The sequence below is a fragment of the Stylophora pistillata genome, chromosome 6 (genome assembly GCF_964205215.1).
Source record: "Stylophora pistillata chromosome 6, jaStyPist1.2, whole genome shotgun sequence".
Lineage (NCBI taxonomy): Eukaryota > Metazoa > Cnidaria > Anthozoa > Scleractinia > Pocilloporidae > Stylophora > Stylophora pistillata.
In genome coordinates this window covers 24665774-24681357 of record NC_142524.1, presented here as the reverse complement: position 1 = coordinate 24681357, position 15584 = coordinate 24665774, and the positions used below count along the sequence as shown (strand labels likewise).

The 15584-nt window shown below is 40.1% G+C and overlaps 1 protein-coding gene, 1 long non-coding RNA gene and 1 pseudogene across 2 annotated transcripts in view; 1 reads left to right on the top strand and 2 right to left on the bottom strand.

Moving 5' to 3' along the window:
• LOC148728971 (uncharacterized) overlaps nt 1-1881 on the bottom strand; it is a 4571-nt gene extending 2690 nt beyond the window's left edge. The window contains exon 1 of the mRNA XM_088725233.1: nt 465-1881. Within this exon, the coding sequence (XP_088581359.1) occupies nt 465-1872 (1408 nt within the window). The 5' untranslated portion in view covers nt 1873-1881. The remainder of the gene's footprint in view (nt 1-464) is intronic.
• Nucleotides 1882-11344: 9463 nt separating this feature from the next.
• On the bottom strand, nt 11345-13109 carry LOC148728970 (uncharacterized). The gene is made up of 2 exons (XR_015988840.1): nt 12336-13109; nt 11345-11525 (listed from the first exon to the last, which is right to left on the bottom strand). It is a non-coding gene; the product is annotated as an uncharacterized LOC148728970 (long non-coding RNA).
• A 951-nt stretch (nt 13110-14060) lies between these two features.
• Nucleotides 14061-15584, top strand: LOC148728969 (uncharacterized; annotated as a pseudogene).

Below are 15584 nucleotides of genomic sequence, written 5' to 3'. Positions count from 1 at the left end.
GGTCATAACGGCAAAAGGCCTAGATCTGGGCTTCTTGATTTCGACAGTCAGACTTTCTATTTGTTCACATATTAGATCAGAGCGAACAGACTAATTGATTTCGGAACGAATAAAAAAACAAACACCCCCTCCAGACCTACCGTTAGTAGAGCGATCTCTACGAATAGATTCATAGCCAGAAATATGAATTTCATTATCGCCTATTGTGTCATCCAATTTAGTTTCATTTATGGCTAAGATATCGATAGGTCTGTCGGAAAGCAAAATTCTTAGTTCATCAATGTGTGCAGAAAGACTATTGATATTTAGCGAGGCCAATTTAAAGCCTCGTTTAGGCGGGAGAAATTGGTGAGAAACGATTGGATTTCCAAGGTCGCGATTACGCTCTGAATTGAACAGACGGCCAGTAGGTCAACTACATTCATGTAATTTATTCGCGAAGTTGTTATACATTTTGGCAATACCTGTCTCCCCAAGATGAAGTCCTCCTCTATTTAAGTCCGTTGAGTGAATGTCATCGTGGAGTATGAAGTGCCACTGTCGCTGATTGCAGAATTTTCGAAGCCTTTTGTTGACTGCATCAACATCGCCGCTATCTGAGAGGTCCGATCTTGTGACCAGCTCTGATATTATTACTTGTGCGTCCGTGGAGCTTTCAATTTCCCTCGCTAGGTCAACGATGTTATCGGCGATTTCGCTTGGGGATAGTTTTCCAAGGTCGTTAGTACCAGCATGTAAAATGATCTGGTCCGGCTTCTTGTCCAGTGTTGGTTTCACATAATGTGACATATCACTTGTTGTAGCTCCCGCGAAGGACTTTACAACAACCCGGTGGCCGACTTCTTTCCCTAATTGCCACCCTTGTATGTTTCTGATAATTGAATCGCCAATAATGACGGTGGTCGGCGAGGATCTTTCTTGGTTGTGGTTAAGAGTATTAGAGCTGTTGTGAGAACTCTTGTTTGGCGGCTTTTTCTTGCTCGATTTGCTTTGGTGATTCTTCGTTGTTTTGGAAGATTGAGATTTAGATGATCCATTGTTTTGCTTTGTGTCCGCCTTTGTATCCGACCATTTTGTATCCGACACCTTAGGATCAACCGAAGGCGACTCATTAAAAGCTTCCTTGCTGTCAAGGCGAAAGTTATATAGCTCCTTGCTTAGCAATGATACTACCATCTGCAGGGAATCTCGCTCCTCTTTTGTTTTATCTAGATTTCCCTTCATTAGCTGAAGTTGCTCTCGCAGAGCGCGATTTTCTTCCTGTATCCGTTGTTGATTTTGACATGATTTACAGGTTGACTGTATTTCTCTACTGTCCGTTAATCGAGATCTATACGAGTCTTTGAGTTTGTTTACCTCATTTTCCAAGCGGTCGTATAGATCTTTAAGGGATTTGTAGCTATTGCATGTGTGACTCTGTTGTTCTGGGCTGCTGCTAGTGTCGTCCAGGTTTATAACAGCCGAGGGCCGAGGTGACGGTTGGTTGACATTGTGGCGGGGAATTTGAATTTCACCAGATCCTGACAAAATCGACTCCTTGAGTCTTTTAACCAGCTCAGTTTTCCTGCCAGATTTAGAGAGCTTTCTTTTTTCAAGTTCGTCCCTTAGATCTTTCACCTTCAGGGAGTTGATGGACCGTCCATTTAATGCATTCTTGATAGCAGCCATTTCGCTCATTTCAAAGGACGAGGAAAGCGAACCGTATTCGGGTACAGAAGTAGACATATTCTTGTTATTAATCTGATCAGCGACTACCAGAGTTGAGTCAGTATGTACTTTACTCAAATCAGGCAAGGAACTGGTCCTAACAAGCCGCGGCCTGGAGATAAAGCGATCAGCCTTCGGAGCTAGGAAAACGTGTCCATCCGCCATATTATGCAAATTCATTTCATTTCATTTCATTTCATTTCAAATCTGGTCTGGAATTTTCGCCAAATTGTCTGAAGGGCTAGACACTCCGCCGTTCGCGCCTCTATGTTTTCAAAAAAGTTGTGGGACAAGATGGCAGCATGCCGCACGCTTCCTTCTGATTGGTTGATTCCGCATTGCTGATTGACAGATCGGAACTATGAATAGTACACGAACCTTAAAAAAATCAACTCTAGGTAAATACTGTGTTCTTCGTATAGCGTCGTTAGACTTCCTTAATTGAAAGTTTAATTTGTGGCTTAACTACAATTGCTTTATATGTGCCATTCTCATTTAAACATACTAAAATATATATTATTATATATAGTTCTATATGTCAATGTCCTTCTGTATTCTTTAACTTCCATCATCCTTAGAATAAACACGTAACCGTTAATTTATTACGATATGTTGACTTTTTGCCGTCGAGAAAATTTATATGTTGCAGGTTGTTTCATCTTGAAATGACTAATATATGAAGACAGAGATCAAAAGAAACCGAACAGTGCTCAAACCCATCTGCTGTTGCAACACCCAGAAATGGCGGAGGATTTAAGCCGATTATGTTAATTAAACGAACCATCCAAAATTCAGAAATTATTTACAATGGAACTGCCTTGCTGGCTTTTTTCGTTTTTACTATGGCTCCATCGATCCCCACCAATACATTTCCCGTGCAGCTTTAATCCCCATGCGCGCGACTTATTAAAATGAAATAGATTGGTGGGCTTTATTATGTGTATATACCGTTATTTTGAATTATATAACAAACAGTTGTCCTGTTAGATCATACTGTTACTTTTCTTTTACCTTTTATTATCCAATTGTGCTTCGTAGAGTACAAATATCACGCGATATTTGTACTCCAGAAATATCCACCAAATTCGCCCGCACTGAAATAACAATTTGGCGTGCTGGATAATAAATCTCTTATTAGACGTTTGGTTGTGTAGTATCGCTGAGTATTTTTACTCTTTGTTTGTGTTTTGACTCGCCCTACGGGCTCGTCATAATACGGCACAACTCGTAAAAATAGTCAGCGATACTACTCAACAAAACGTCTAATGAGATATATTTATTATACTTCTCAGAAAATAAAAGAGGAAAATAAAGGAAGTTCTCGGCCTGGATATGTTTTTACTATGTTCTTAAAATTTTGGCTAATCTCAGCCTGGCTGTCCTTATTTGAAGTGTCTTGGAGGATAGAAGCATAGATGACAAAAACTTTTTTGCTTCTTTATTTCATGAAATAAATAGTGGTAAGAACATTATTGACACACTCGGCTGCTCCTGGTGTGCCACTTCTTTGTGATTAGTCTTTCTCTGAATAGACCCACGGCAATAAGGAATCTATTTATAAAATATTTATTCAACTGTGAGGAAACTTTGAATGTGGTCACCTCTGATGATCCTGGTAGTGAGTGAAACGACAGCCTCCCTCAGTGATGGCCTCATCGAAAGGCACCGACGGGTTGGATCCTCGAACAGGTCTCTGTGATGTGTTATTTGACAATAAAGCTTAATCTAACTGTCCCACCTGCGTACATAAGTATAATCAAGTGGGACTTAACACCTTAAGGGGAAGGGTGCAGACCTTAAGGGGTAGGATGCAGAGGGCTTCGTGTGTCATGCAATAGGTCTGCCCGCAGGTCATAACCCTCCTTTCCTTTGAAAAATCCCAGTTACGCGCGCCCTGATTCCCTCTCAATATATTCTCTTTTTTTATATCGTTGAATAACATTTGAATGAATTCAAAGCCCTGCTATACTGATCCTAATCTGCATAAATAAATTGCGAAGAAAAGATCCCAGAAGTGTCCACAAAATGTTTAGCATGTTATTTTAAGTAGATACCCACTATCATAGGGGGAAGTTCATGATAAATATTTAAAAAGGTACTGAGGAAAATCAACAGATAGCTGGTGACTTTTATTGGCAAAACCTTTCAATACGGAGAAACAATTCTCTGATAGATTCTGTCAATCTATCATGAACTTGGTTCAAAAAGCTATAAGAACTTAACGTTAACATGTATATAAAGTAATAGTGATCAGTGGTATGTACCTTCAATTAAAGCGCCAAGCTAGTCTTCGCCACGGAACTGAAATTTACCATTTTCAGTTAGTCTTAGTCAACTCTTCGAGACCCAAGATGTTAGAAATAGAGGCAATAACTCCGTATGCTCAAAATTCTTTTGCACGAAACGATAAAACGTTTACCATACTTGTATTCTTTTTTATGTTATTGGGGACCAGTCCTTATTTGTTGCCTGGGACGGAGTCGTGGAATGGGGGGGGCAGTTGGAGGATTCTGGAGGATCGGTTGGTTTTCAAGGGGAACGGAACGGCGATCAGTCGTCGCTAACAGAGTATGACGGAGGATATTTAGCAAATTGACTGCCAATGAAGGGGGGTCATAATGATACTAAACACACAAGGGGGGGGGGGATTTGATATATTTTATTTTGACACAACTAGAATCTTCCCATTCCATCCCATCCCCCTACCCCGTCCAGGATATAAAGAATGACCGGACCTTTAGTGCAGGTTGCGAGTAGCCGCCAACTTACAGCCAGAGGATTAAGAAAAAATTTCTTAAAAATAAAATGAGCTTGTTTATCTATTAAAAGAAAACTGAGGCGAATTCTACGCCGTCACCATCTTATTTCCGCTGGAGAAGTTTCAGGTCTACCACACAGCGTAACTATCGACCATCGTAATGACCATAACTGCTGAACAGGTTTAAGGTTCGCGCTCACCGATTAAAGATGGACAAGCATCCAAATGTCCAGATGAATTGATCGTTTCTTTGCATATCTCTACTGCGATCGCAAAACAAAGCAGATGGAATTGCACAGCACAAAGTTACACTTCTTATCTTTTTGTAAGCGCGGTAGTCGATCTATATCTTGTGGTAGAAGGTTACTCCAGGCAATGTCACAGTAATCAAATAAGGGGAGAATTAAAGCATTATGAACAAGTGTTGCTGCCTCTTTTGTGACGAAACTTCTAATACGGCCCAGAATGACTAACTGTTGACGCCACCTTTTTACACTCATAGTCCACGTGAGCCTTCCAAGTCAAAAATTGTCGAACACCACGCCTAGGTATTTAAAAGTAGTTTCGCAAGATATGGAATTTCCGAGAAGATTAAGATTTAAAATACAATCGCGCTCTTTATGCCTTCGAGATGTAAATACTACACACTTTTAGATGTAAATACTACACAGTTTTTGAAACATTGAGAACAAGATTGTTGTACGTCTTCTAGCCATTCAGATAGACACTGAAGATCTTGGATATATCAACAAAGTTGAAATGGTAAATTAGCCACCGTAATGATTACAAAAGCTGACGTTTCGAGCGTTAGCCCTTCGTCGGAGTGATATATCCAAATTATTTGGTTATTTGCTCCGACGAAGGGCTAACGCTCGAAACGTCAGCTTTTGTAATCATTACGGTGGCTAATTTACCATTTCAACTTTGTTGATATATCCAAATTATTTCGTTACTCCCACCGACGCAGCCCCAAACAGTTTCTTTCGAAACTATCAGCCTTTAATGAAGATTTTGGTTAATGTAAAAAGTTAGATTGTCTACTGTTTGGCCAGCAAGATATAAAACTGTGTCGTCAGCGTACATATTCACAGAACAGTGTTTGACACAACGGGGTAAATCATTAATGTAGACAATGAATAACAAGGTCCGAGGATGGACCCTTGCGGTACTCCAGAAGTTATGGCAAGCTCTTCAGATTATTGAGAATCAATGTGCACGAACTGCTTTCTTGCCGTGAAGTAGTTCTTAAACCATCGAAGGCTTTCGTTACATATACCATAATAGTCTAATTTTCTAAGCAAAATGTCATGGTCAACTGTGTCAAAAGCCTTTGCCAGGTCAATAAACACAGAACCAGTAACTAAGCCCTTATCCATATTCATGAGAATCTCGTCGGTGGAATAAGATACAGCCGTTTCAGTTGAGTGCATTCTTCTAAAACCGATTTTTATTTACAGAGCAAGTTATGATCGTCAAAAAAACTTGCAAGTTGCTTGTGGATTAAACGTTCTAGGACTTTAGTTACTACTGGTAATACGGATATGGAGCGGTAGTTTTTAGGGTCATCTTCTGAACCTGATTTATGCAGAGGGGTCACCTTCGCTTCTTTCCATTCAGCAGGGATAACGTTTTGTTGGATAGTTAAATTGAAAATGACCGACAATGGAGAAGCCAGGGCGTGTGATCCGTCCTTTAGTAGACGAGATGGAATACCATCAACACCTGTCGCTTTCTTCGATTTTAAATCTTTAAGAGCCTTACTAACCTCTGATACAGTGATCTTTCGTAGATTAAATTTTTCTGGACGATCAATTTGCGGCAGCCATTTGGAAAAAGATCGCGCGCTAGATCGGTGGATCCACCTTAAATCTTCGGCATAAGAGACAAAGAAGCGACTAAAAGTGTTACACTTGTCTTTAATTTGCTTCATTTGCCGTACGAGCATCAGCGCTGTTACTCTTTGAGCCACTTCCGAGTAGTTGTTTTAGGTTTTTTGCAGGTCCCACGGGAATCTCCTCTTGTCTCCCGGAATTGTTCATAATAATATCTTTGTTTCTCTTTTCTGAGCTTCAAAGTCACAACATTGCGTAAGCGCTTGTAAGAGCTCTAGTGAAGGTCATTGTTTGTCCTCAATGCCAGATTATGAAAGTGATCTCTTTCATTCATTAGTTGTTTCACCTCGCATGTCAGCCACGGTACCTTATGTCCCCTGACTCGCACACGGATTCTTGGGGCATGGGAGTCTGCGAAGGAATTTATCAATGACCACGGAACTTTATTTAGATCTTCAATGAAAGCATCACGATTGAAACGCTTGAAACTCCGGGTGTCAATTATCCTCGGGGGAGGCGGTTTTAAACGATGTAGTTTACGGACGGCATATGTCGCAGAGTGATCACTAAAGCCAACTGGTATTACCCCCGAGACATATAGATCCGGACGACTGGTAAAAAATAAATCTATCAGAGTCTTTGAATTTTCAGTTATGCGAGGGAAATTGTGAATAATCTGCCGCAGAGAAAACTCTTTCGTCATGTTAATAAAGCGCTTTTTGTAGATGCGGGTTTGGTCGACTGTTTCAGATCGAAATTCAGATCACCGTTAATGACAATTTCCCTTTCCTGATCAGCCATTACTGTTAACATGCTTCTTAAGCCCTCAACGTAAGTCGATACGTCATCCACATTCGGCGGGCGATAGCAGGAACAGAAAATAAAGCCTTTAGATTTTGGAGGTGTTATTTCCATCCAAAGACATTGAATATCCAGTTGATCATTTTCAAATTCTTGAATAACCTTGTAATCAAGGTTCGAGGAAACGTAGATGAGAACACAACCATTTCGGCGGGTTTTATTTCTTCGTACAAGTGAGTAGCCGGGAAGCTGAATTTCACTGTCACTCATTGGTGAATCTAGCCAAGTTTCGTCCAGGGACAGAACGTGCGGTGGGTGGGTCTCGCAAAAAATCCGCATCTCATCGATCTTGTTGACAAAACTTCGCACATTCAAATGACAAATTCTTAGTCCTTTGACCGTACTCAACTTGAAATTTCTATTTTGAGAAATTGATTCAGGACCAGGGTTTCGCTCAACATTAGCACTGGACAAGAGTAGCGATAAGCATAGGTAATAGGCTAAAGTAGAGGTGGTGTGCTTTGAGAGTTTGACTTTATGGTTGCCCGCCATGTTGACTGCTCGAGCTGCAAACTCATTCAGCGCAGTTTTAGCTAATTGTCCCGTGGAGTCGCTTTTCCAGCACTTGTTTAATCCTTCCAAAGGTTCTGTACCAAGCAAGACTGCAATGTCGAAACATTTTATGCCGGTTTACTGGCATAATAAAGCAAAGAAGTTAAGTAGACAGCTGCCGAGATACCAAACAGCCCTGTCGCCGCCATGTACTACCAATATTGCCTTTCCAGTAGACGCTATTACCACTGGGCTAAACTTGCTTTTCTCTGTCTTCTCTGATTAGTTCCTAGTTACTTTTCATCATATTTTACCAGATTTTCGAATATTCACAACTATTCCACGAGGCAAAGTATGAGGTTATCCCTACCAAAAGTAAAACAAAATGTTAGGAAAAGGACCTTTCTTTAGTTCATCCTCGGTGTAAAAACCTGTGAAGCTCACGAGTGACGTAAAACAAAGACAACAAAACATGAAAAAGAATAGCGCACAGCAAGAATATACCTTATGAAACAAAGAAAACCTCGTCAGGATTTTACACCGAGGATGACTCGTTTCTTTTTGCTTACGCAGAATTTTTTAATAAACTCCCTTTAAAGATTGTGAAGAGTGAAAACTTTCAAACGTTCTGCCACCGGGCAAGACACTTCTTTTCATCTTAGCTTTGATATTTTATCTACTATTTTAGGTCTTAATTGTGTTTTGGCTTTGTAGTCTTAGGCTGTAAATGTAGTTTTAGAATTCTAGTCATATATATACATACATATATATATAACTAACTGCAGACAGTACTGTTTCGGCCTTCTGGGCCTCATCAGTGCAGTGCTAATGCTAGGATGGGGGAGAACCGAGACGGTCACCCCAAACGACCCAACCTTTGTGAAGAAACAGGGACCCTATGGATACCAGCCTTAGAGCTGAACGGGCTACCCTGTGTGAATAAAGCTTTACTTACTTCTGTTTCCCTTAAGTAACAAAGTATATAAGTGAGTCGCTTAAGAAACAGGGACCCTATGGATACCAGCCTTAGAGCTGAACGGGCTACCCTGTGTGAATAAAGCTTTACTTACTTCTGTTTCCCTTAAGTAACAAAGTATATAAGTGAGTCGCTTGGCCAAGGGCGTCACGTTTGCCGCGTGCAGCCCATACCCCAGCGTGGTCTTGCGAGGTTTGTCTTCAATTAGTATTATCTCGAGGCTGTTTGGAGGGTCATTCAGCGAGCCCAAGAAAAAGAAACGTCCCAGCCACCTGAAGGTGCACGGTTTTGAAATCCAGGACGAGTTTCAGTGGCTAAAAGATCGTGGATCTAGGGTAAGGTAAAATTATTAATGTCACGTGTAGCTATATGTACAATACAGTATTATTGACTGAACAAAATTACATCTTGTTAAAGTTGGAAATATGTACTCATTAATGGCTTTCCCAGGATTAGGAGTGGGAGATGGCAGTAAGGCAGTGCATGAATTTCAAAATCCCTAACCAAGAGGCGGGGGGCTGCAAACCAACCCCCCCCCCCCCCACCTCTACCCTGGAACAACCCATTGACAGGTGCAGTAAGGAAGTACAGGGCCATGCAGAAATCTTACCATAGATTACAGGAAATCAGAAAACAACTGCATTTAATCTTGATTATGCAGTTTTACCAATAAAAACAGTGCTGCACCCCACTAAATGGTCTCGCCGCATCACATGTTACAGTAACCACAGTGTGCCATTCATTTGAGAAGTAGCTCTGCTTTTAACACTTAAGGTTACCGTGCACCTTCAGGGGTGTCTCGCGTGCAAGCGATGTAGCGCGTCCGGTTTAAACTGTAGATATCTAAACCCCTATATCAAATTAAAGCTTATAGGACTGGCTATCAGACTCTACCAAAAATTTTGAAAAAAAATTAATTGTAGAATTTTTCTCGACTTCTAAATGCGAGCGTCCGAATCACCTTTTGAACGTTACATATTAAAGCGAATTTTGTTTTGCGCTTGTCTAATGTGCTCCTCCGTTTCCGGGGCCAAAGCGCTAAAATAACGTGTCTGTGATTTGCCATATTCAATTTCAGTGAAAAGTTATGGAACATTTTTGAAATAGGATTAAAAAAATGTGGAGTGATCGTACAAATTCACTCTTGATAAAAAAAGTATTTAGAAATAAAAAATTCAGAGACACGTTTTTTTTAACTAGCTACTGTCAAAATTTGAGAGCATTCGAACAAATTCCTTTTGACTTGTAGTTCTTAAAGGGTGATTCGGGCGCTCGCATTTAGAAGTTGTGAAACACTCGACATTTAATTTTTTTTCAAAATTTTTGGTATAGTCTAATAGCCAGTCATATAAGCTTTAATTTGATATAGTGGTTTAGATACCTTCAGTTTAAACCGGACGCGCTACATCGCTTGCACGCGAGACACCACTGAAGTGTAGTTGGATAATAAGTTCTGTTAGTATATCGCTGGCAGCGCCCGCGGGCGATATAAAGCGAATCCTGTGTTCTGATTGGACACTCGAGCGGGCATGATGGGCCCATCTTGCCTGCTTAGGATTGCCCGCTTTGATCCCAGGTAAGAAAAAAAATTGAGTCAGTACTAACTTTGCAATTCTTGTATAGAGAAGTAAAGAGAGCTAGAGGATAGTCAAAACAAAGAAAATATAGATGATTCTAGTGGCTTTATTTTGCTACAAACACAGTTGGCTTTCTTTCCTGGCTCTCGTAGTAAACAAGTCATTCTTGATTCTTGATAAAGTGAAATCCTTTTCTTAAACAGTAAATCCGTTATTGACCAGGCTTGTTCGGTGAAGATAGCTGGGTATTAGCTTCGTTCTTTTTTTTTTTGCATATTTATGGTCCTTTACTTCGTCATAGTCATAAAGAATGCAAATTTCGCGATTCATTCATAAGCGTTTTCTCGGCCCTCATTCGTGGTATCCTCTTCTGAAGAGGCCCAAATAAAACCTACTATATTTAGGTTCTCTTGGGCTTTCTTTCCATTTCAATCCTCAATACTCACTGGTTTCCCCATTTTAACTGTCTCAAACATTTTCTTTCACTTGGTCTAATGATGTACGAAATAGTTTTGAGCCCATATAAATAATCTGTGACAAAATATAGGCTTTTAGTTTGGATCGGGAATTAATCACGTCATTTGCGCAGAAGGACCCCAGTTTACCCAAAATAAAATTGGGCTGTTAATTTCGTTTAATTCGCATGGAATTAATTTATATATTGATTGATATAAGGCAACATTTTTTTTCTAATTTATTTTATCGCTAATTGATTGATTGATTGATTGATTGATTGATTGGACCTGTTCATTTATTTTCAGGTGGGTACAGTGGAACCGGAAGGAGTTGAACAATGGAAATCCCTGAGTAACTGCTCGGTCCCAGAGTCTAAAACTGCCACTACTTGAATTAATTATTTTTAGGATTGTGCTGTTAATGATGCACACACAATGTAAATAGTTGGAAATCTCGAATTTTAAGCGCAGTCTTACGATCTCGAGCTTTAATTTAATGGGTTGAAAAGAAAATGTAAGTTTCTTTTGTTAACTTGGACAGAGAACATTTTCTGCCCTCTCGATTTAGGATCACTTTCAAATCTTTTCGCTGGCGAAGGAGGTATTTTACTGAAGCTAAATGGAAGGAATTTTTCGGAACTTGTGCGGTTTCTAAACTTTGTAAAAACAGTTCAGACGGCAAGCTGTTTAAACTAAGAGTTTCACTTTATTTTAAGCGACAGAGGGTTTTTAATTAAACAAAACTTCCAACTAAACAGGTGTTCCTTAATGGCGTCCGTCATCTTCCAGCTGTTTTCACTGAGGTTCTTCACTCTCGCAGTTTAAAGTATGTGCGGCCTCACAAATGCATCTTTGATGTTCAACTGCCTGAAACAGTAATATTTGAAATGAAACGTGCAATTTCAAATGACAGAAGTGACCGATCAAAAATTAAAAACTTCATTTCTTTTTGTCTCTGTACATTCAAATTTGACGCGCGACGCCAGCTAGCGCCCATATTGTACTTGAAAAGCCTTTTCTCCTAACTGATGCATTTCACCCGTTTTCATAGCCCCTGAGGGCAATTTTTTTTTACGAGACCACAATACAGCTACAGTGGTAAAACATCGAGCATGCGCTAAAGAATCAATTTTGGCCCACTGCGCCGATTTCCCGCGCAAAAATTTTAAAGGAAAACTTGAGAAACAACTATTATTCAAGCATTTCTCAGTCAGCCATCACTGAGATTGAGGTGTGATGTCCGATAGAGAAACAGTGGATAATATTCTTGATTCTTTCTATTCAGCACCTGTTCACTGAAGAGTTTAGGAGAATTGCAAGAAAATCCTAATTTCCGATTGATCACCTCGAGCGGTAACAGGTTAAGGGACATCGCAATTAGTTTTTAAACCAAACAGATCCAAACCTTAATCCCTACTCTGAATGAGTTTTGAGAACTAGGATTATTCTTTAAGGCGAAAAATAGGAAAGAAAGTTGACTGAGGTATATCACCAGGCCCAAGATGATTTAGTCCTTTTACTTTTGTCCTAACTGAAGATTATAATTCTATTCAGCTCCGGCTGTTACCACAAATACATGTGCCCAAATTTTTTTTTTTTGTCGTAGATAAATTACAAATGTTCAGCTTACGCTTTGCCAATTTGAAGTGTTTAAACGAATGTTAATGCTTGAGTTACCTTCTTTTCCCCGGCTCAGTGAAAAGCGCTTATGTCCAGGACAATAAAGCGATTTCTCTGGGCATTTTGCAACAGGCATGACAGCTTCACTATCCTGAAAAAAGGTCTGCAATAAAACTGTAGCCATGAGGCACAGAAAACCCAAGGAGTTTGACAGCTTATTCATGGTGAAAAACAGCGGATGCTAATCAATGTGTAACCTTTCCCTAGAGCGACGTAACTGTTAGATCGATCGCTTTGACGAGGGGTTTATATTTCTTAATAATTTGGATATATCAACAAAGTTGAAATGGTAAATTATTTATATTTCTTAGTTTTGGCAATTATCGACTTCTAAATTTAGTACAAGTCAAACGGTAAATAAAATTTAATTGAACTCTCCGGCGCGCAGTCTGTTACTAATGGATTTTTATGTTCTGCAGTATTGAATTACAGGCTACATTCGACACGGCTGGCTTATACTTTCTATCGCCTTATTAAGCTGAGCGTCGATACACATGTCGAAATTAAAAAGGTTCGGAGCAGGATTTGGCGGGAGGGGCTGTACATGTGAAAATTCAGCCCCCTCTTTTTTCACTCTGTTTATGAGCACTGTCAAGAGCAGTGCAGTTTATTTTCGTTACAAAAGCATCTTAAACAACCAATTAAAGACCAGGAAGAATTCATTGAAGACGAGTGACGCCTTTTAACTGCATACTTATTCTACAGATCCCTCCTCCCTCCATAAACGCGTAAAAATGAAATGAAATGAATCATTCACGATACCATATGTGCCGAAACCATATTGTTACTACTTTTCAGGCGCTCATTGAAAAATCTTTAACTTTAACGGAGGTTCAAATCTCCAGACGAGATATTCTTGGAGATTAATTGCGTCAATGTGTTTAGATCAAAGGGAAAAAAGCCGTTAACAGAAGGTCTAATTATGTTTTCGGGCCGATTCAGAGTCATTTTAGCCGGAGCCTCTAAGCGAGGATTAAATGACTTTATCTGAGAGGGGTCTGAAACCTATTCATAACCAATAGCATATACTATATTACTATTATTTTCACTTTGAAGTACATGGAGACATTAAAAACTGAGAAAAATTACGATAAAATTAAAGAGTCTGAAAATGCGAGCGTGTGAGCGGGCTAAACAGCTAAAATTTTATCTTGGCCCGCAAACAGTGCCTCAGTGCCCGACAAAGAGATAATAATATGTGTGTTTCTTTTTAGACTTTGTATACAAATACATTAGAGAGGCCAGCCAATGTCTCGACCCATGGGCTTTTGGTATAGTGTTTGACAAGCTAAAACTTAAAACTTGCAACAGAAGTAAAATGTATGATGCGCGATCCTTCGCAGTAGTTAGCGCAATTTATGCAATAGCGAAAATCAGACCTGAAAAAAATCAGGCCTGTACGGGATTCGAACCACTGACCTCTGCGATACTAGTGCAGCGCTCTACCAATTGAGCTAACAAGCCAACTGGGAGCAGGCCGTTTAAGTTGATTCGTAATAAACCCGTGATGATAAATCAGATACAGTGGATATATGAAGTTCATATATTTTGAACTGCGGTATCTACTGCGAAGGATCGTGCATCATACGTATTTAATACCGCAGTTCAAAATATATGAACTTCGACACAAACTATCAAACCTTTGCGGCGTTCTGAATGGACCGCTTGCAAATTTGCTGGAATCTTAAAACCAACCAGAGGAATACGCGGCGGGATCCAACGCAAACTACAGGCGGATCATAGAGTTAACCATATTCTTCCAGTTATCTCAAGACGAAAACAGTTCGACATTAGCTATCCAAGGGCCAAGGGAAAGCATGATTCAGTAAATCATGGGAACTTATTAAATATTCAAAATCACACCTCTTCGACTCCATCAGACCAAGATACTCGCATGATGGCTTGCGGACGTGTATCTGAAGGCTCCACGAATTCCGCCGAATTTGTTGCCACTGAACCTTCTTCATCTCCCTTAAACCAATATCTACATTGGGACGACAAACAAAGTCTATTCAAGTGGAAAGGGAGCCTAACACAACTTCAGGAATTTTGTTCGAAAGTCCTAAATTTGGAAGTTTCTGCAACCGCGAGTCCCTCTGAAAGGTCAAGTTCTTTGAAGTCGAAGACAATCACGTTGGTTTTATTTAACAGTACCGGTACCCTTCAAGTCCAAGGTCCGGATACAAAAGCAATGAAAGCCAAACTGAAGAAGCTACTCCAGATACCGGCTGATGACGACTCAGTTATTCTCGTGAATGAAGAAGAAGCTTCTACTCCGGCGTTTAACAAGAATGCCAAATCAGTACAAGAGGAGTTGGACTGTCTGAAATCTGAAGTGCTGAACTTATGGGCTCATATAAAAGAGAAACCTAATGAGGAAGACCTGAGATCCGAAAATTCTCGACTTAGGGAGATAGTTCTATCTTTGAAGGAAGAAAATAAAAGTTAGTCCAAGAACGCGATTCTTTAAGTTTTGCATTGCAAATCGTATCCAGAGAAGCAGCTACTCAATGCCGTTCAATGAGTAACACCTCTAACGAACATACCATTGTCCAAAATATGTATGAGTCAACACCTTGCGCCAACAAAGAACAAGGTTTCATTGTGAAATCAAAGAACAAAAGAAAGAAATCGAAAGGTAAAGGAGGTCCTAATAACACCCTGACAGGAAAAGAATACGAACCCGAAAAACAACCAAAAGAGCGCACAACCCTGCTCATAGGAGATTCGATGATCTCAAGAATACCTGGAAAAGATCTGGGAAAAGCAGTTGGCCACAGGGTTATAGTCAAGCCTTTTTCGGGCGCTACGACAGTGACCATGAATCACTATCTCAAGCCAAATCTGGAATCTTCGCCCAATGAAGTGATTTTACACATTGGGACTAATGATCTTAAAACCAGGGAACCAGAGGCTGTTGCGGAATCGATTGTGGATCTCGCGAGACAGATCGAGGGCACCTGCGATACTACAGTTACGCTGTCGGAGCTTGTATGCAGAAAAGATAAGCTGGACCAGGCAGTGAAAACAACCAACAAGCATCTAAAGAAGTTCTGCCATCAAAATGGATGGAAATTAATCCATCATGAGAACATATCTCATAGTGGACTCAACAAAGGTGGACTGCACTCAAATTTTAAAGGTAATGAGCAGTTTTATAATAATTTTAAATCGCACCTAGAATGAGATAATGTGCTGTCCGTCAATGCCGTGCGGGATCAATTAAACAACCAAAAGGCCGAAAAA